The sequence below is a fragment of the Electrophorus electricus genome, chromosome 7 (genome assembly GCF_013358815.1).
Source record: "Electrophorus electricus isolate fEleEle1 chromosome 7, fEleEle1.pri, whole genome shotgun sequence".
NCBI lineage: Eukaryota > Metazoa > Chordata > Actinopteri > Gymnotiformes > Gymnotidae > Electrophorus > Electrophorus electricus.
The window spans coordinates 19,955,240-19,975,771 of NC_049541.1; the positions used below are offsets into that span (position 1 = coordinate 19,955,240).

The 20,532-nt window shown below is 41.2% G+C and overlaps 3 protein-coding genes across 6 annotated transcripts; 2 read left to right on the forward strand and 1 right to left on the reverse strand.

Moving 5' to 3' along the window:
• Positions 1-1,843: 1,843 nt before the first annotated feature.
• Positions 1,844-8,591, reverse strand: cdc123 (cell division cycle 123 homolog (S. cerevisiae)). The gene is made up of 13 exons (XM_027021609.2): positions 8,483-8,591; positions 8,250-8,321; positions 8,101-8,167; positions 7,729-7,761; positions 7,232-7,327; positions 5,419-5,525; positions 5,247-5,295; positions 3,846-3,921; positions 3,577-3,699; positions 3,445-3,473; positions 3,190-3,318; positions 2,922-3,059; positions 1,844-2,708 (listed from the first exon to the last, which is right to left on the reverse strand). The coding sequence occupies exons 1-13, from the start codon at positions 8,587-8,589 to the stop codon at positions 2,643-2,645; spliced, it is 1,092 nt and encodes a 363-aa protein (XP_026877410.1). The 5' UTR covers positions 8,590-8,591; the 3' UTR covers positions 1,844-2,642.
• A 217-nt stretch (positions 8,592-8,808) lies between these two features.
• nudt5 (nudix (nucleoside diphosphate linked moiety X)-type motif 5) lies at positions 8,809-12,609 on the forward strand. The gene is made up of 9 exons (XM_027021631.2): positions 8,809-9,020; positions 9,471-9,538; positions 9,630-9,682; positions 9,762-9,869; positions 10,849-10,944; positions 11,071-11,172; positions 11,299-11,307; positions 11,416-11,469; positions 11,949-12,609. Exons 1-9 carry the CDS (start codon positions 8,970-8,972, stop codon positions 12,056-12,058), a joined length of 651 nt encoding a protein of 216 aa, XP_026877432.1. The 5' UTR covers positions 8,809-8,969; the 3' UTR covers positions 12,059-12,609.
• A 691-nt stretch (positions 12,610-13,300) lies between these two features.
• Positions 13,301-20,365, forward strand: tspan33a (tetraspanin 33a). 4 transcript variants are annotated; one of them, XM_027021624.2, is made up of 8 exons: positions 13,301-14,433; positions 16,626-16,680; positions 17,289-17,416; positions 17,869-17,943; positions 18,321-18,416; positions 18,534-18,662; positions 19,289-19,450; positions 19,609-20,365. In XM_027021624.2, the coding sequence occupies exons 1-8, from the start codon at positions 14,335-14,337 to the stop codon at positions 19,684-19,686; spliced, it is 822 nt and encodes a 273-aa protein (XP_026877425.1). In that variant the 5' UTR covers positions 13,301-14,334; the 3' UTR covers positions 19,687-20,365. The 4 variants fall into 4 exon arrangements, with proteins under 4 accessions (XP_026877425.1, XP_026877426.1, XP_026877424.1 ...); XM_027021625.2 differs by having other exon boundaries at positions 13,304-14,433; positions 17,905-17,943; positions 19,585-20,365; XM_027021623.2 differs by having other exon boundaries at positions 13,305-14,433; positions 19,585-20,365.
• Positions 20,366-20,532: the final 167 nt, after the last annotated feature.

Consider the following 20,532-nt stretch of genomic DNA (forward strand, 5'->3'; position numbering starts at 1 on the left):
GGTTATAGAGAATAATTCCTGGTTTTAGTACAGGTCTGTATCCCTAGATCCACTCATGAGTAAGAAGAACTGCTGACCAAGAAGACCTCAGTCCACTAGTGTCCACGAGTAGCCAGTAGTAGGAGAGAGTGTTTCTGGCAAAGAATGACCCAGGCACATGAGGCCAGACAGGCAATGTTTATAGAAACAGATGCCAGAGCAGATGCTCACGACCCAGGCCTTGAGGTGTTGTTTCAGCCTCTTGCTTCTTACAGCCAGTCAAGGTTTGTCTGCTTTCACAGGCAAGGTTTCAGAGTATTCCACCTAAATGGAAAATCCACCTCATATATGTTTTTCATTGCTTATAAGGTCTGCTGAAGTATTCAGATATGAAGAACATGGTGGTTTATATAGAGAGACCGAGACTGTCTCGGTGTGTTTTCTTCTTGAGCTATAGTATGCGGCTTTTGGATATTAAATGCTTTGTTTTTGTTTGTTTGGGTTCTTTTGTTATCCATTTTGTTAGCTATTATCATTATTATTTGCTCCCGCACTTCAGTTACAGCTTTCGCTGACGGCCTGCCTCTTCCTAACACAGAAACAGCGGACTTGTAGGTCACAGAGTTTTGTTGGGTAATAGATTTCATCTTTTGCCACAGTCTGGGTCGGATGAGAACCCATAGTGGTCAGTGTAAACACGGGCTTTCTGTCGGCAAAAAAAAAAACCCAAAGAGACGGGACAACTCACTCAGGAGAAATTTGTGATCGTTTTGTAAAAAAAAGGCCAAGTGATGACGTTGTGTGCACCAAACTCGGATCTTCGCCGTTTCACACGTGTTGAAGAGCTTTAGTAAACTCGGGGATCATTAGCCACGAGCTCTCCAACCTTGCGTCACCATTGAACTCTTAACGGCTATATACCGGCCAATAGCGCCGTTAACGTGAACCGGATTAACGGACATCGCGGTTGTTGAACTGTTGATGACACGGATGGTGGACAACCCAGGTTACCTACCCAGTTAGCTTGTACTGACTTAATGTCAATAGCTGCTAATAGGAGGGGGATATAGCTGAAAGAATATAGGCTGTATATGGAGTCAATATTGTCGTGGGTGGGTTAGCGAAATGAACTGGCCGTTCAGTAGTTAGTACAGTAGTACTGTAACGTATACAAAATGGCTAAAAGGGCAATGTATTTCCTCTGGACACTAGTCCATCATCTAACGCAGGTGCAATACAGAGGCTCCCTCTAGGGGGCGAGACTTACCCATAGACTCCACGCCCACCTGTCAGAACGCTTCTCGTAAGTGACGTCATCTCGTTTTACCAGTCCACCCACGTAGTGACGCCACCATCTCTGGACCATCACTTTACCACCAGTACAAGGCCTTGACTCACCACGCAATGGGTTACTATTGAGGAGGCTTTTAAATAATTATTTTTAAAATTAATTTATTATTGATGTGCAAGAGTTGCATACTATTTGTTTTTTAAGCACACAAATTCTGGGTGTCTGGGTAGAACATTTATATCTGCTGTATTGTTCTAATAAAGATTTTAAATTCTAAATTTCATGTCTTTTTTTTCCCCCCCCACAAATTACTTTTTCTGTATACATTTCATTTTGCTTTTAGCACTTTATGAGATGAGTTGTTTAGTGGGTGAAATTAAGCTACTACAGTGAGGAAATGATAAATTTGCACAACTCTGGACCACAAGACAAATCCTGGTCCTGGAGTTTGCACTTGCAGTTACATATAACACACGTAATGTCACAGATTGGCCACTTTGTCATCACACCTGCAACCTGAATCCAGGTGGAGCTTTAAGTACCTGTCAGAATTCAGCGAAAGATGCATCAACAGACCCATAAAGAACCTTTATTATAGACCCACGGTTATAGCCAAAGACACTTTTTAAATACATACATATTTGATTTGCTTAAAAGGTGACTTGGCTTACCCTGCCAAATTTAGCTCATGGTTCAACTGGAATGAAGAAGAGGAACATATCCAATCTAAGTAGATATGTGGAACCCTCATGAGCACAGCTTCCATAGGCCTGGAGTAGAATTACGCTTCAGCTTCTGTGTGATTTTAATTCACTTAAACTATTAGAGACATGTAGCTTTCATTTTCCAGCTAAGCAACAACACAATATAAAAGTAAAGTAAAACTTAATGGAAACACCATACTGCAAGTACAGTAATTTATTTTAAACAAAGTCCCAATGGCCAACACTTAACTACCTTTACAAATATACAGTCTAAGATCAAAGTATTTGGGCTGTACTGATTAAATATGATTCCATGAATATTACTATTTTAAATGTACAAAAGGTAGAAGGAGATCTGGCTCATGTCAAAGATCCCCAATGACCCAGTCTTTTGTTCTTGAAACACACACTGTTATACAAGACCACTCGGGTATCAATGGAGAACTTCTTCACATGATGCTAGGCTATAACATTTTGGTAACATCCCTCTTTTCAAGCCTACAGTATTGTCATTGTTCAAACCTAAATGAACAAATGTCCCTAATCAAGTTTTTAAAAAAACAAACAAAAAAAACCCACAACAACTGAGGATGCAAAAATAGGAGTTGCTATGTGAACCACTGGAAACCCACTGGGTCACTGGGACATACTACATCTCTTCCTTCATCTCATGGAACGCTCACATCAGGCTCAGTTTCATCCTCCGAATTCTCTTCCTCCTGTTGTCCCTTTTGCTGTAATGAAAAGAAAAGCACAATGGGAAGGTTACCCACCCCCCACCAATAATTACTGAAGAGAAAACGTCACCTTATGTGGCTGCCACTGTGTCAGTCACACTATGCTAAAAAGCTCATACATGACTGCCACTGCTAACTCCCACTCACTTTGTTCACCGTTAACACTTCGCGTTGGATCCCTTTAGTCTGACAACTCTCAGGCTTGCTCACCAGTTTGAGGAAATCGATGAGCTTGTATGCGTCTTCCCCAGTGGACAGGTCCAAGAAGTCTCGTGGGATTCTGTGTGACAAGCACAGACTTGGCTGGACCGTCACTTCGCTGGTGGTGTACCGGAAAGCAGGACCATCCTGATGGCGTAAGACAACACGCTCAACATACCCAGCAACTTCAGAACAGGTAGACAGAAATGCAACTGTGCATGTAACATTTTAAAGTTATTAGTTATTCATGCATGGTGAAATCGGGGGCATGTTATACTTGTAGCGTTGTGCCATCCTCTGTGTGACTAGCTGCAAGTTTGTTTTCGGACATCAGCTCCTCCCACGTGAAGAGCAAGGAGTCTGTGACCTCACCGAATGGATTAAAGTCAATGATCCATACGTGCCCCTGTTAGAAAGAAAAACAAAAACATTCACACAATCAAGACTGCCCTTACCTGTCCAGTAGGTAGGTCATCACTGAACATGCTCAGTACACTACATGATGAAATATTCATGTGCTTTTATTACTCACCATGCTGTCTCTGTAAACATCCAAGACAACTGGAGGGAGAAAGAACGAAAGAAAAAACACACAAACAGAACATCAACAGAAATCGTGCTACGGTCGTCCTTTCCTGTCTGTAGTCCAACAAAAGTCACTCACAGTCCTCATCGGGGAACTGGTGCTGGATGTTGTCCGTAAAGAACTGCAGTATAGAAGAGGTGATGCTCGCTTCCTGTTTGGAGATGTACTGGTAATGCTGGATGTGGTCTCTCTGAGAGACGCCTGTGAACGCACCGTTACTTCACACACCAACCCGCCCACTGACAGCCAGATTAACATTAACGTCTGTAGTAAAGGCAGCATGTCCAAGTCGGAGTTACTGCAAACAAAACCTGAACATTAAAGTAACACGCGTGTGTATTCCATACCAATAAGTTTGTTTTCCTTCACAAAGCAGCGGAACTCTCCTCCGGGAATGAGCTCGCTCCACTTCCTCAACACTAGCTGGAAAAGAGGGGACAACCCAGGAAACCACAGACAAACAAAATGCAGATATAAACAAGGTGTGACAAGGTACATGGAAAGCATGCAGCTCCACACCGAGCCAGTTAAGAGGATTAACAGTCTTGCCTTTAATTAAGTCTTTATATAAAGGCCCAGTCAACCACACTTGTGGATTCTATGGTTTTAAGGGTAAAAACACAAAACACTCCAAAATTTTTTATCTAGTTGGATACTTAGATATTATGGAGCAATTTCCAAAGGAAAAGGAGGATTACTTTCTGCCAAAAGAGTTTTCTATGCCACACCTGCTCTGGTGGTTTGTGGTTTTAAAAATTCTCCTTATAATACTATAGAACAGGAGTGTCAAATTACATAAAGCATCATCACAATTCCAGAGGATACCAAAGCAGTTTGTCGCGTTTTACTCATAGGGCTCCCAGAACCCAGCAGGAAAAAAATTCCTGTCCCATAAAACTTTTTTTAAACAGGTATTTACAGGCTAGACAGTCTTTCGCCCCTCCTCATAAAAAGACCTCAGCACGTTCCAGTTCCAGCAGTGCATTCCAATAGCACATTCTGACAAGACACAGGGCTGCATTCACTCCTTATACATTAGTGCCTAAGACAGGAAGACCTGGAATAGGCACCAACAGTACATCAGTACACCCACTGGTCCATGTGCATTCATGCAGAGATTAAAAAAAAATAAAAAAAAATAAATTTAAAGGGGGGCTCTACAGCTGATTCTAGAGGTCACTTGCATTCAAAGTTTTTTGCTGGAAAAGATTTATAGCAATATACCATTGTTGTTGATTTTAACTATCAGACTGTGAAAGACCACAGTAGTGGATGACTAAAGAATATCACACATTAAAATTAACTGTTAAACAGTTCATTAATTTAAAATTTTATTTATATATATATATATATATATATATATATATATATATATATATATATATATAAAATTTTAAATTAATGAACTGTTTAACAGTTAATTTTAATGTGTGATATTCTTTATATATATAAAAAATATATAAAAATCTAATAAAATATATATAAATATATATAAATATAAAATATATATAATATAAAAATATCAAAACTCTACTGCCCTCTAATGGATGCTGCACAAAATACATACTTGCTAGAAATTGCATGCCAGTCAGGAAATGATGGACACATTCATTTCCAGCTCATTTCAGTAGCTGCTAGTGAGTGTTTCTTATTTCCTGTTGTTTTTCCCCCCCACGTTTTGCCCCCCTTCTCAAACTACAAGTACACTCATTGGTACTACAGTAAGTATTAGTGCATGTATGCTTCACCTCATAGTTTATAACTGGGTCTGGAGAGTCATCGTTGCATTGGAGGAACCTGCCAAAGAAGAGCAAACTGCCATCAGTGTCACAAAACTGCAATTAACTACTGACCACAAGACCTGTGCGCAGGTTCGGCGTGAACGTGAACCGTTCGCTAGAAAGAACGTCGTCCACTTACGGCTGTGTAAGGTCACGTGTGATGAAGTCAGAACTTTTAAAGAGGAGGAAGATGTCACTCAGACTCTGACACTGCAGAGAGCTATTCAGAGCAATCCAGTTAGCGTCCTGTGAAAGAGAAGGACATGGTGAGAAACAAATGGGTTATTTGCTGTCACACGCTTTGCTATAATGAGCATGATGTATAATATAAAGGTTATTATAACAACAACAACAACAACAACAACAACAACAACAACAAAAACAATTTATATAGCACCTTTCACAGACAAGGTCGTTTTACAATGATAGTGGAAAAAATAAATTAAAGTAAATAAATCAAACTGACAACACTAACAAATACGGATAAGAAAAGAGGTTTGTGTCAAGTTGAGATTTGAAGGAGGAGCGTGTGGAGCAGAGATGGAGAGATTGAGGTAAAGTGTTCCTTTAGTTGCACAGCCCCAAAACTATGGATCTGCCTCCTACAAACACCAGTCTAAACTTGGGGATGGAGAGGAGACCTGCATTAGAGGACCGAAGTGTACAGGTGGGGCAGTAATGGTGTCAGAGTTGAGATAGATAGGGAGGTGCAAGACCGCGCAGAGCTTTGAACAAAAGGAGCTTTTGAACTGAATGCGTTCATGGACGGGGAGCCAGTGTAGCTGATGTAGACTAGGAGCGATTCCTTATATGAAGGAGGATTCTTGCGGCTGAGTTTTGGACATGTTGAAGTGAGCGGATGGTTTTGTTAGGGATGCCAATGAGGAGAGAGTTAGATTAATCACGATGGGAGGTGATGAAGGTGTGAACCAAGGTCTCAGCGTCATGTGTAGAGAGCATGGGCCTAAGCCTAGCAATATTACGGAGGTGAAAAAAGGCATTTTTGACCACAGACATTACGTGGGGTTCAAAAGAAAGAGAGGAGTCAAAGACTGTCCAAGGTTCCTAACCGTGGATGAGGAACTAATCAAGATACCATCCAGATTTAATTTAAGATTGGAGAATTTTGATATTTTGAGTTTTAAGTGGTTTATGCTCATCCACTGCTTGAGATCTTGGATACAGGAGAATAAAACAGGAGGTGGTAGGGTAGTGTTAGCCTTGGTGTTAATATAGATCTGAGTGTCAGCCGTATAACAGTGTAAATGAAGACCATGCCTGTGGATAATCTGACCAAGGGGTATCATATAGATAATGAACAGGAGAGGGTCAAGGACTGATCCCTGGGGAACACCTGGAGTGACAGTAGCAGTGTGTGATTTACCTAAAACAACATAATGTGTTCTATTAGAAATATAGGACGAGAACCATTCGAGAACCATGTTAGTAATGCCAATGCTTGAGAGGCAGGCGATGAGCATCTTAATTGTGTCAAATGCAGCACTTAAATCTAGAAGGAGAATACTCAGGTCACCAGAATCAGCAGAGAGAAGATAATTTAGAACACACGAGAGGGCTGTCTCAGGGCTGTGCATGGCACGGAAACCAGACTGAAAAGGTTCAAACAGAGCCTGTCTATTTAAGAAAGACTGCAGTTGAGAAGATACAACTTTTTCTAATACCTTGGACAGAAAGGGGAGATTGGAAATGGGCCAATAATCATCAAGAAGTGCAGAATTTAGTCCAGGTTTTTTTAAGAATGGGAGTGATAGCTGAGGTTTTGAGAGCTGAAGGAACACAACCTAAGGTAAGGGATGCATTGATAAGATGACAGATGGAAGCAGAAATAGCAGAGCAACACTTCTTAAGAACAGTCGTGGGGGCAGGATCAAGTTGGCAGGTAGAGGAATTATATTTACAGGAATTAGGAATGAAAGTTATACCCGACTCACCCGTGGCGCACTCCAATTCAGTTTAGGGAAGACCCGCCCATCCAGAGCATTGATTGCTTCTTGCACCTTTGAGTTAAATTCTGGGAATTCTGGTGCCTGTGAAAAAGTATTTACTATTTAAACCCAGTTAAACATACCATGCATTTTGAATGTGAAACACAAAGCTGTACATATGGGATCCTATTACTTAGTAGTAACTTACTATTATGTGTAGGGTCCAGAACTCAATAACACATTCCTCATACATACTCTTCAATAATGCCTTACTTAACAAAAGTCATATTCCCAGACTCCTTAGCAGCCTCTCTTGTCTATGCTGAATTCTTCTATGTTGTTTAAAATAAATAAATACATTTTCAATGTTTTCAATGCTGGCCATCGTCAGCGTCATGGAATTGTGTATAATACCACCACCACTATGTGACCCCTGACAGTGTTTAATACACACAGTTCAGTCCTTGATGATAGAGTTGCAGATTTAGGTAAGAATTACTTACTGTGACTACTGTTGTTGTCTCATCATCAGACCACTGGCAAAAGAAAAGTATTGTGACATTGGGAATAAACATTTAAATATTTCATTCACAGATGAGGCATGACTAGATGTTTTACAGGCTTACAGTGCTGCTAGGTATTGATGTAAAAGACATCTACTTTACTCTGTAAACATAAATACCTAACAAAAGGGAGACAACACTTTCTAAATGAGCACACTTTATAAATTAATGTTACCAATTATAACTATATTAACTATATATAAACATATATGAACAGTAATATAAAAATGCACACAGCCCATTTAATCTGTATGAGTAGGCTCTGTTCAAAGGAACATTTCATTCCTCCTAAGCACAGTTGAAATGACATACCTGAACATCTCCCTCCTGCTCGGAGTCACTGTTATTGATTTGTGGGCGCTGGTGGCTGCAGTCAGCACTTCAAAAACGACCATTCGGTTAATCGGGGGCACTAACGACAACAAAATGCTGTCTGTCCACTTAAATACAGAGGCTCTCACCTTCCAGAAACCACGAGGGTCCCATCATCCAATAGATAATCGATTACATTCGGAGGCAGAGGCAGAATCAAGCTAGCAAAGTAAAGAAAGAAAGAAACGTTTTAAAAGTGACCACCCTTAGCCAAGGCTCCATGTATATATACAGCAGTTGCCAAGACTGGCGCTCAAGTTAGATTAACTACATTTCCGTTCAGTGGAAGCACATCTGAGCAAACATGACCCAGCAGTCTTACCTCTTAATCGTGTGCTTCTTAAATAAAGGGTACCAAACGGAGAACTGACAGCTTACAACCTGCTCTTTCTTCATGCTGCACCGTCGGTGGTTTTTAATGTGCAACATTAAAGGGCTCCTACCCAACAAAACCCCAGCCGGAATAGTTCCTACATTATTCTTCTAAACCGTTGCATTTTATGTATCGATTTATGTAAACGGCAATTATATAAAATTAGTTTAAATTTTATTCTGGGCAAATAAAATCCAATTACTCGTCAGGAGGACTAATTACAGGTCATGGTCAGACGGGGGAATATTAAGCGTGCGGACGCTGCAAATGAGGTGGGTCACATGTGAGTGAGACGCAGAGTGCATGTCTGCTGCCTTTCACTGGGTTTGGAGTAGTGACACTTAGACGATCATCTGTAATCTAGCGATCATCTGTCTACGTGGTTCGTTACTTTGTTGTTGCGTGTTCAGAGTATTTCGCGTTTTTCACAGGCAGGATGAGCTGTCCACAGAAAGACACCACAGAACCGCACGTCCTCAAGGAGGAGGTGAGATTAGCAGATTAACAGGCCACTTCTCTGGGATTTGAATTATTGGCCTACTGTGTGTATGTGTATATATGTATATACATGTATGAGGCACTAAAAACTATTTGTTGAGGGGTCATTTTAATTGTATTGTTATTTTATTACTTTATTTTGTATGCTATTCATCTATCTTATAGGTAATCAACTTTCACTATTAAAGTGTGTATTATAATAAATTTAGGCATAAACCATTCGATTACTATGCCTTTAAGACTATGATAACCTAACGTTCAGTCAGGTGTGTCCAAACGTTTGACTGGTACTGTATGAGGAATAATTGCATAGTAGTACACAAGTTTTCCAGAAAAACAGGATTATTCAGACGGAGGTATTTCATCTGGAGAAGCACCGTGCCTTCAATTTAAGATTTAAATTCATTCTGATCTATATAACTGTGGAAATGTGTTTTAGGTAATTGTTAGTGGAAAATGGGTGAAACTTGAGAAGACTGTGTACATGGACCCCTCTGGAAATACAAGGTATGTATGTGTGGTCACCTGTACTTGGTCACCTGTACTTGACATGTCTGGATTAATGGGCAACTGTGTTCTTCTCCAATTCTCCCTCCAGAACATGGGAAACAGCAAAAAGAACAACAAGACAAGTCCACACTGCTACAGACGGTGTGCTCCTAATCTCCAGTGCTGCCTTTACTGCAGAATCTATAATGAACATATTGTTTGACCCTTTTTTTATCTGAAGGTGTGGAACTCATCGCCATACTGAAGAGGACCCTGCATAAAGACTGTGTTGTCTTGGTAAAGCAGTTTAGGCCACCAATGGGATGCTACACTTTGGAGTTTCCTGCAGGTATGAGGAGTCATTTTACAATGAACTACTATACTATACAAGTAGTGATAATACAAAATGCATTTTGTCTCTGGTCTACGCTGGGATGTATTGCGCATGTGTTTCCAGTCTACACTGTGACGTATTGCGTGTGTGTGTGTCAGGTCTACACTCTGATGTAGTGTGTGTGTGTGTCAGGTCTACGCTCTGGTGTGTGTGTGTCAGGTCTACGCTCTGGTGTGTGTGTGTGTCAGGTCTACGCTCTGGTGTGTGTGTGTCAGGTCTACGCTCTGGTGTGTGTGTGTGTGTGTCAGGTCTACGCTCTGGTGTGTGTGTGTCAGGTCTACGCTCTGATGTAGTGTGTGTGTGTGTGTGTGTGTGTGTGTGTCAGGTCTATGCTCTGATGTAGTGTGTGTGTGTGTGTGTGTGTGTGTGTGTCAGGTCTATGCTCTGATGTAGTGTGTGTGTGTGTGTGTGTCAGGTCTATGCTCTGATGTAGTGTGTGTGTGTGTCAGGTCTATGCTCTGATGTAGTGTGTGTGTGTGTGTGTGTGTGTGTGTGTGTCAGGTCTATGCTCTGATGTAGTGTGTGTGTGTGTGTGTGTGTCAGGTCTATGCTCTGATGTAGTGTGTGTGTGTGTGTGTGTGTGTCAGGTCTATGCTCTGATGTAGTGTGTGTGTGTGTGTGTGTGTGTCAGGTCTATGCTCTGATGTTGTGTGTGTGTGTGTGTGTGTGTCAGGTCTATGCTCTGATGTTGTGTGTGTGTGTGTGTGTGTGTGTCAGGTCTATGCTCTGATGTAGTGTGTGTGTGTGTGTGTGTGTCAGGTCTATGCTCTGATGTTGTGTGTGTGTGTGTGTGTGTGTGTCAGGTCTATGCTCTGATGTAGTGTGTGTGTGTGTCAGGTCTACGCTCTGATGTAGTGTGTGTGTGTGTCAGGTCTACGCTCTGATGTAGTGCGTGTGTGTGTGTGTGTGTGTGTGTGTGTGTGTGTGTGCGCAGGTCTTCTTGATGACGGAGAGAGTGCTGAGACTGCTGCACTGAGAGAGCTGAAAGAAGAGACTGGCTATAAGGGAGAAGTGGTTGGGGTCACTCCAGGTAAACCACCTGACATGGCGCAAGTCTAAAACGCAGTGTTTGGTGCTGCTCAGGTATGTCGACTGTATTTTTCTGTCTACTGCTCTTTGATTGTTTCTCTCTCTTTCTCCCATCTTGTCCGGTCAGTCACATGCCTTGACCCGGGCCTTTCTAACTGTACCACTCAGATTGTGATGGTCAACATAAATGGCGACGATATAGAAAACATAAACCCCTCTCAGCAGCTGGGTAAGTAGCTTAGTATTTGCGTTAATGAAATATGCTGTATAACAGCACTGTGTTCTATGATTTTCAACCAGAGTTGAGCAAAATGTAATCACTTATTTTTGTTTTCCCCTTTTTTGTTATTTTTAGGTGATGGAGGTAAATTTTATGTCCTATCAAAATGTTACTAAATGTTCAAAGTCATCTGTATAGTTAGTAACATTTTGCTGTCTTAGTTTTTGAAGAACATAACTTCTCTTTTTCCAGAGTTTGTGGAAGTCATTCTTCTGCCTCTAGATGAATTTCAAAAGAAAATTAATGGTGAGGATCATTCTGTGTCCTGGTGCTTCTCATAGCTTTCAGATTTTAACAAGTCTTGGATTAGAATTGGATTAGACATTGTGCAGAAATACAGACTGAATTTATAATTTATACAGTTCTTGAGGACCACCTGACAGTCTACATGTCTTGTGCATCTCCTTGAATGCCTGAACCAAGTAACTTTGAACAGGTACAACAGGTGCACTAGGAGCTGAGATGGAGTAAAGCAGCGAACTGTCTGGGGCCTAGCCTGGGGAACGCTGGGAATAGGCCTAGCCTGAGGAACACTGGGAATAGGCCTAGCCTGAGGAACACTGGGAATAGGCCTAGCCTGGGGAACACTGGGAATAGGCCTAGCCTGGGGAACACTGGGAATAGGCCTAGGCTGTTTTTATATAGGGGTCTGCTTGAGTTTTGTCTCTGATCAGTACTGGTTTGATGCAGTGCCTGATTATTATTCTCTTTCTTATGTTTTTTAGAGCTAATGAAGAAGGAGAAAATTGTGGTGGACTCCAAAGTGTACATTTATGCCATGGGAATATCCCAAGCCTACTTTAAACCCAGAGAGCTGCCTGTGCTCAAACAGTGATGTGTGCTATCCACGTGGCATCCATTCTTAAAAACAGTAGAGCTAAGACCATGAAAGGAAATCATGGTTAACAAGGCAAGTGTAAATCCAGTTTCACAGCAGGTGAGAATCTTGGAGCTGCATATTAGGACTTGGGTAATTACTACACGTCATTTGAACATTCCTAACACGACCTAACAGGCTTATATTGGTTGTCTTCTGTAATCTATAATATGTTAGTCTTATAGAATTGACAGCAAAATAACTTCACGACAACATCTCACCAAAACATCAACAAGTGTACAAGATTTAGCTTATCTCCAGAGCGCGTGTGGGTTTCTCGAGTCCACGCAGAAGCGACGTGTTCCAGGCTGTAGCTGATGCATGCACTCAAGTCCAAAAGACCAATCATCAATATTTGCTATTTTGAAGTCAGCAATGAACTAAACATCTTGGAATGCATTTGTGTTCAGTTGCTGCTACACTGAGACCTAAAGCCTCACCAAAAGCGGTTATACAAGATCTGTATGAATTTTTAATAAACTTTCTAATAAACTGATATTTACATTGTTGCCTGTTTGACACTACTCCCCCCCGTTTATACACTAAATAAAGTATAGTTAATTCATTTCCTGATTTTTTTTTCTGTTATATATGTTTAGTTAGGATAAGTTTCAAAGAAACAGACAACAAGAAAAGTTGAAAGCCTTTCCTATTAAAACCTTAAAGGAACACGTCAGCTAAAAATCCTGATAAAACAAATAAAATATTTATATACTGCAAAGAAGGTCCTTTTAACTGTTCCACATTAGTAGGATGGTATCATATTTTGATACATAGAGATAATGCTCCATCCTTTTGAAATTAATAAGTCACAAATGTTAAAAATATATTTACATTTTTACACACTTTTTTACATACACACACACACATATATATATATATATATATATATATATATATATATACACAAACATTTATAAATACATTTACAAACTTTTACATAGATACACACACAAATACATTTTACACACTTTATATATATATTTATAAATACACATTTACATATTACACACTTTTACACACGTTTATATATATATATATATATATATATATATATATATATACACACACATTTATAAATACCCATATTACACACACACACACACACACACACGATAACAACTTTGTGTTGCTGCATTTCTCCAGCGTTTATCCTTTGAGGGTAAGCCGTCATTAGTCTCTCAAGCCCCAGCAGACAGCAAACAAAAAGCTCTTCAGTTTGCGAGGTGTCCCAGCAGTGGGCCAGCTGCCACTGCAGCACTATCGGAGCGGAGCACTGAGCAGCGATGTCGTGAAGGCATGCAGCGGCTCAGCAGGTTGACAAACCCGGCGATGCTTTGAGAGCGCCACAGAAAGGCCGTTTTTAACAAGGGGTCCATTCTCTGGCGGGCAGTCTCCAGAAGGAGTCCCACCGCCCCCAGTCTGGCTGGCTCTCACACAGCTCTGCTGAATGGGAGCTGCTGGGGTGTTGGGAGAGCACTTGGGCTCCAGAGGGCCCTCTTTTCAGGGCTCCGGAGAGGTTTGAGTTCAATACGTGGCAGAACTTCAGTAAACACTCCTTTCAGTGTGTTTAAACCATTCTATGAACTCATTCCTCTTTGAAAAAGTACTAAAGCTCGTGTAATCGACAGTCACAGAAATGTAGTAAAAATCTACCAAAAAAAAGTGAGAAGTCAAGCGTTTTCTTCCAGAGGAAATGTTTCGATATTTGTACAGACCTAGTTCTACTTACTTCCTTTGATTACTTTTATGAGTAATTTATATGAAGACAAATGGTGTTTATTGTTTGAAATCTGATTGCTGTCATTAAATAAAAGTGAACTCTCTACAGACTCATTAAGCTTAACTCACAATATTTTAAATCTTTTTTGGCAGAGACAGTTAGTTCACGGCGGTTTAAAAGCCTGGAGGACACTGTAGTCAGGGTTTCCTTAAGCGCATGTTCCATGTGTAGCGGGTTTGAACCCCCGTGCTGCCCTTCATTACGCGCGTGACCGGGCCCAGGTGTGTAAGCGCACTCGCGAGGAGGCGACGCCCCTTCTGTAGCGACCACCCGCGCGGCCCGGAGGCGCAGACTGCGCGAGCTCATCCCACTGAATCAGGAGCTGCGCGCGCAGTGGCGAGGTTCGGGTCCGCGTGAAACCTGCACCCCCGGGGCACGAGCGCCGCCTCCTCCGAAACGACAGCAAAGGTCTTCGCGATCCAGCGCAAGCAAACAGTTTGCACGCGCAACGATGGCAGGGAAGCGAGACGTTTCGCCGAGCGAGGAAGACTTCACCTTCGTCAGTCCGGTTGTGAAATACTTGCTGTTCTTCTTTAACACGTTATTCTGGGTGAGTACACCTGCCCCTGCACTAACCTAAAGCACATGCGCTCCAGTCAGACACGAGCACCGTGTCGCTTTTAGCTGGGTGTTGTGCACTTTGGGTAATGATTAATAATCTTTATAAGTGTTGTTCTGTCTTCTTTTTACAAACCATCAGCCGATAGCAAGTTTTAACATGCACTGGAGATTTGGTTTGCTTAATCACTGAGGAAGTTAACATTCAGACATCTTCCGTAGTTCAGAGTAATGTTGAGTGGTTAAGCAACACTAACAGTTCTACAAACATTATTGCAATTGCGTTGCAAGGGCACCAAGCATCTACCAGTAATAAGGAGGTATCCTGGAACAAGGACTGCCTTTGGTACATGGTACTGGAGCCTTGTCTAATATTATTTCTTAAAGGCCACGTTATAGTATTCTTCATTTGAGATGGACTTTGACCTGAAACAACTTGCAGTTTGAAATCAGTGCATAATAGTCTGTCATGTATAGTACACAGCAAAATAAAGCATATCTGATTTGAATTTAAATTAACTTACACAGAGAACCATTAAAATAAAACTCCTTTTATCTAGTTTTTGACAGTCTTCATTTACAACGTTTACAAAGAGTGTTTTGCTGTTGCTAAGCAGCAAGTCTCATTTATTCATAGGTTGATACTGAGTGTTTGTATTTGTTTGGTTAGATGTTTTTGTTTGTTTGTTTGTTTGGGGGGGCGGTTGGTGCTAGTGTTGCCTTTTTTCTTTAATTAATTAGAAATTCACAGATTTAGAGTTTGAATGGCTAAAGCCACTTAATCAAGATTGACACCCACCACGTAGGAAAAAACTTGGATAAACTTTCACTGTTGTTATGGATTTGTTTGCTGACGATAGCTTCACCTAACAAAGAGCCCTCACAGTGTGCAACTGTGAGCAAGCTTAAAAGAGAGTCCCAAAGAGTCTGTCACTGCACTGGCAATACTCCGCTCAAACTGTCGCAGTACAAAAACACTCAAACACTCGAAAAAACCCCATCAGACGTGTTTGTGTAACCAGAGATTTCCACCTGTGGGTTCTCTTCTACTTAAATGATTGAAATCAGTCTGAAAAGCGGAATAAATATTTATCATGCTGAAGAGCCACACAGTTACTTAACTGATTTTCAATTGCGATCAAATATTAATTTAGTTTTTCCAAACTGGTTGAAAATTGGTTAAAGGCTGTAGGATGTTGTGTGGTGGTAAGTAATCTTTTGGAAAAAGCAAGTCGAAACTGGTATAAACCTATTGGACAAACTCTCATGGAATTTTTCCTTCCTGTCCTCTGATCTAGATGGTGGAAGAATGGAAAACAGACCAAGGCATGTTGAAACCGCGGTAGCATGCAGTATCTTGTGTTTAATTGCAAGCCATTGGCTAAAGTACCGCTATCGTGATCTTACAACCGAGTTATGTGAGGATGAAACTGCTTTGTTTCAAAGAACCTCAATATTTTACACTGTGTGAAAGAAGTGAAACACAAATACTTGGGCTTGCTTCTCTCTGTAGGATGTTCTGGTTAAGCAACAGGTGTCTTCTGCTTTCTGCTTCAGTCAGGGCTCACTTCAAGATCAAGTCAGTGATCGAGGATGTAGCATTCCCTTTACTAATTTAGCACACTAATCCAGGACTTCTCCTTGTGAGGTATTTAAACTGTCCTGCTCGTGACATCTTTTCTAAAAATTGTACACTAATGGTGATGCATTTAAAAGCCTGTGCATTGCGGCCTTTGTAAACATGCGCCATTTGGGTGTCCTGTGAATAGAAATAAGGGAAACCGTTTCTTGCAAAACTTGTAGACGCAAACTCCTCACCTCGTCCTGTTTAAGTTAGTTGCTTATATAGTGCTACATGTATATAGTATATACACTATAGTGTATGTACATACTGCACAGTATATTTGCCTGTTCTTGTACTCCTGTAGGTCACCTGATAGAGCAGTTAGGACAAGGACCAAGGCATTAGGGTTGTTTCCCTGGGAGCACACACACACACACACACACACACACACACACACACACACACTGTCATACTGTTACATGCAAGTCGTTCTGGATTAAGAGCTCTGTCACATGATGAAAATTGTATTTGTAATCTGGAATATGTAGATAAAATAAAAACAAAACAACTACGAAGACAGGAGCTGCTAATGCCTGTCTCTGTTTTGTTTTCCACCACAGATCATCTCACTGGTGCTGATGTCCATTGGTGTGTACGCCAGGATCACGAAACACGGTGACTTGGAGATCTCTGAGCTCGGAGCAGCCTCTGCCTTCCCGTAGAACCATGGCCATTCTAAACTGCTAAACTAATCTTGGATTAGTGTAAAACAGTGTACTCTACTGAATAGGAGTAAATTGCAGAAAAAGTTTGCTTGCGTTTTGGCTCTGTAAAAGAGAGAACAGTACAATTTATGTTTATATTTAGAGGGTGTTGCGTGCACAGAATTGTGCAATTTTTATTTTCTAAGAAAAATGCTGGTAAACTGGAGGTTGCATTTCCTTACAGTGAAACACATGTATGAAAATTAGCTCCATGCTTGGGTAAAACATTTGTGTAGTTAATGTGTGTCCTATAAGGCTCTTATGTTTCCTGTTGTTGACGGAGAGAAAAGTGCCCTCTTAAAATGTATTTTCCTCCATAGGTTTCAGTTGTGTAATGCACAAAGTATAGTTTGGTCATTTCCTGCTGTCTTGTTTCAGCATTTGTTAATGAGTTTAATAATAATAATAATAATAATAATAATTTTTTTTTCTGTTAGTGTCAACATGACCAAATGTCTTACTCACAGTCCAATGCTAATAATCAATCGCTGTTGTTCTTTTCGCCGGAGCGCTATGCAGAGACGGCTATGGCCTGTTTAACCATGGACCCCTCTGTCCTCCTGATGGCTGTGGGAATTCTTATGTTCCTCATCACCTTCTGTGGTTGTGTGGGCTCCCTCAGAGAAAACATCTGCCTCCTGCAGACGGTTAGTGTTTGACCTTGGCACAGAACCGACGCCGCGCATTGATGTTTGTGAGGTGCCGTTGCGGGGGGCTGGGTGGGGTATCCAAAGAGTGGGCGCAACAGCTGACTGCACTGGAGATCAGGAGACAGCGGACCAGTGAAGGTTGGTTAATGTTTATGAGCAGGTACGAATACACAACTGACTTTTTAAAAGGGGTCTCAGGAGGTGCTGAACCTTACCCAGGTGTCATCTGATTGTATTTCCAGCACCCGTTATATTTCCCCTCACCGTTTATGGCATTTTGATACCTCCAAAGAAGAGAATGCTAGTTAAATCCCTGCTCACTGCACCCTTCCTCGTATTGCAGGATGTGTGGTGTTTTTAGCGCGGTTGGGCACAGAGGTCTTGTTCAGATGTGGAGAGATGGTCATCTCCCCTCTCTCCCACTGGCTCGCGTTTGTGTTTCCCAACAGTTCTGCATCTGTTTGACGGTCATCTTTCTGCTGCAGCTCACTTCTGGAGTTTTAGGTTTTGTCTTCTCAGACAAGGTAAGTGACATTTGAACAGCTGTCTCTCAGGGTTATGATCTGGAACTCTCCACATGGGAATTTTAAATGCATTTAGACTCAAGTAACTCATAACATTTCCAGCACTTCCTTGAGGACTGTGGTATTTGATAAAAAGGAATACGTTTTCACTCAGTTGAAAAAGCCCTTTAAAAAATCTTTAGCGGACATAATGCGCCCCCTGCTGTTTACTGTATGTTTACTGCATTCCTCTAATTTGTGCATTTATGGATTTATGCGTAATTTCTGATTGACGCATGACTGTCTCTTTCTTTTCACTCTGTGGCTAATTTGTTTAAACTGAACTAATAAGTGGGTGGGGAGGGATGAAATGATGTAAAATGTGTGTTTGCCAACAGGTACGTCATAAGGTGACAAAAATGATTAACAATGCAATAGAGCATTACAGAGATGATCTGGACCTCCAGAATCTCATCGACTTTGGACAAAAAGAGGTTAAGACCACATCACGCAGTTTCTTCAGCTGCCTTTATGATTTGGGTCAATGAACATATTCTTACAGAAATCGTCGTCACGTTACTGTAATGTCGGTCTGGTCTTGTGTGATTCAGTTTGCCTGCTGTGGTGGCATCTCTTACTTGGATTGGTCCCAGAACGTGTACTTCAACTGCTCCACGGAGAACCCGAGCAGGGAGCGCTGCTCCGTGCCCTTCTCCTGCTGCCTGATCTCAAAAGACGAGGTGAGCGGCTAACGGGCAAACATCTCCTGGAGCAAAGCTTACGGTTGCGCAGGGCAATCACACAGATCTGTCTCCCACTGATGCAGTCCTGTGATGACATACATCAGAAGCACTTTGCTTGCACAGCTGATAAGGGACCTCTGTCCGAAATGTCCTGTTCATCTGGAGAGCTTGTGTACTATACTACAATTTTGAATATCCGTCGCTGTGAACAGACTGTGGCAATGGCATACATATGATGGATTTAATTTAATTTTTAAGTACTGTTAATATTTTTAAATGTCACTTTAAAAAATATTGATTTCTAACAAAAAGAGAAATTTGTGCAAATTACAACATTTTAGTATGTGCTGGTATCTATTTCTCATGCATAATAATTCTGGTATATAGGCCAAGTCAAAAGTAATCTGTAAAACCGCTTTCATGTGACCGAACTGTGCAAGACGCCTTAATGAAAGCAAGTTTACAAATGTTTCATTGGCAGTTTGGTATGTTGTAACAGATAAATGCATTTTAGAACACTATTATTTATAAAAGATGGCCTGTGCATCACAGATAAACATGCTCTGGCAGGTATTTTAAGAATGGTCTTCGCATTTTTCTCTTTGCTCTCTCCTTTTCCCCAGAATGTTATAAACACTATGTGTGGACATGGAATGCAGGAGCTAGATTATGTCCAAGCCGGCATCTTCATCAACACCAACGGCTGCATAGACAAGCTTGTCAACTGGATCCACAGTAACCTTTTTGTGCTGGGAGGATTGGCACTGGGTCTAGCCATCCCTCAGGTATGTGCCTGCCAGGGGAGAACCATTACACGCGTGACTCAGTGGTAGGGTTAGAACGGTCAGGATCTGTTTCTTAGGAATTGGTGGAAGGTAGATTTGCCAAGGCAAAACAACCGAGTGCTCTCTCCCCTCAGCTGGTGGGGATCATGCTTTCTCAGGTCCTGATTAACCAGATCCAGGATCAGATCAAACTGCAGGACTACAACCTGCAGCACCACACAGACCTCTGGAGCTGAGTCTTGAATCTCTGAAGGCTGCTGGTGAAGGAACCTGGAGCCGAGAGCAACTTTTCCGATCGACACTGAGCCGCTGCCCTTCCACGTAAGCAGTCTGTAAATTACGCGTAACTCTCCGTGGCCGATACGTCCAGGATTTGTGTTGGGGGAAACTCTCCAGTGGCCAGGACAATGTTAGAAAACCTGAATCACCTCTGAAGCCATACTTTGGTGGAATTAGGTGCAAGATTCTGTGATCTCTTCATTGTGTATGGTGACCATTTTTGAGTTACCTGCTATGAAGTCACATGTTACCACAGAAGATGTGCAACGTTACAGGGAATGCCATCTTGAAAGGAAAAGGCCAATGTTATTTTAAAATTATGTCTCTCCAATAATAACCAGACGACCTGAGGGCAACTTTTTTTTTAATGACAAACAACAACCCCAAACAAGTGTCTGTTTCAAAATTACTGTTCTTTTTGCATGTATATACTGCTGCTTAAATCATGTGTGCAGAGTCTGTGTTCATAGAATGATTGAGTTCATTCATGTATTTAGGCATGTTTTGGTACAATCTGTTAACCTGTTGTTTTTCTACATTTCAGAAAAATAGATTTATGACTTTTGTACACTTTGATCGAGCAAAGCATTAAAGCACTCCTTATTGCAAAAAGCGTTACTGCATTCAAAATGATAATACAATACATTTCAGAAAATGTAATAAAATAAATGTTGAATGCCTCATGTTGAATAATATGACATAATATGACATAATGTTGAATAATATGACATAATATGACATCTGGGAGCTCTTGCAGAGAAGTGGGGAAGTAGTAAATTGTGTGTGTGTGTGTGTGTGTGTGT

What these genes read in the sequence shown, in the direction of transcription:
- nudt5 (XM_027021631.2), top strand. Translation starts at nt 8,970, where the DNA reads ATGAGCTGTCCACAGAAAGACACCACAGAACCGCACGTCCTCAAGGAG. An exon ending in CGCACGTCCTCAAGGAGGAG is followed by an intron (nt 9,021 to 9,470) that starts GTGAGATTAGCA and finishes AATGTGTTTTAG; the next exon opens with GTAATTGTTAGTGGAAAATG. An exon ending in ATTTCAAAAGAAAATTAATG is followed by an intron (nt 11,470 to 11,948) that starts GTGAGGATCATT and finishes TATGTTTTTTAG; the next exon opens with AGCTAATGAAGAAGGAGAAA.
- tspan33a (XM_027021623.2), top strand. Translation starts at nt 14,335, where the DNA reads ATGGCAGGGAAGCGAGACGTTTCGCCGAGCGAGGAAGACTTCACCTTC. An exon ending in TCTTTAACACGTTATTCTGG is followed by an intron (nt 14,434 to 16,625) that starts GTGAGTACACCT and finishes TTTCCACCACAG; the next exon opens with ATCATCTCACTGGTGCTGAT. An exon ending in ACATCTGCCTCCTGCAGACG is followed by an intron (nt 17,417 to 17,868) that starts GTTAGTGTTTGA and finishes GTTTCCCAACAG; the next exon opens with TTCTGCATCTGTTTGACGGT.
- cdc123 (XM_027021609.2), bottom strand. Translation starts at nt 8,589, where the DNA reads ATGTTGCACATTAAAAACCACCGACGGTGCAGCATGAAGAAAGAGCAG. An exon ending in ACCCTCGTGGTTTCTGGAAG is followed by an intron (nt 8,168 to 8,249) that starts GTGAGAGCCTCT and finishes TCGTTTTTGAAG; the next exon opens with TGCTGACTGCAGCCACCAGC. An exon ending in CCAGTTCCCCGATGAGGACT is followed by an intron (nt 3,474 to 3,576) that starts GTGAGTGACTTT and finishes TTCTCCCTCCAG; the next exon opens with TTGTCTTGGATGTTTACAGA.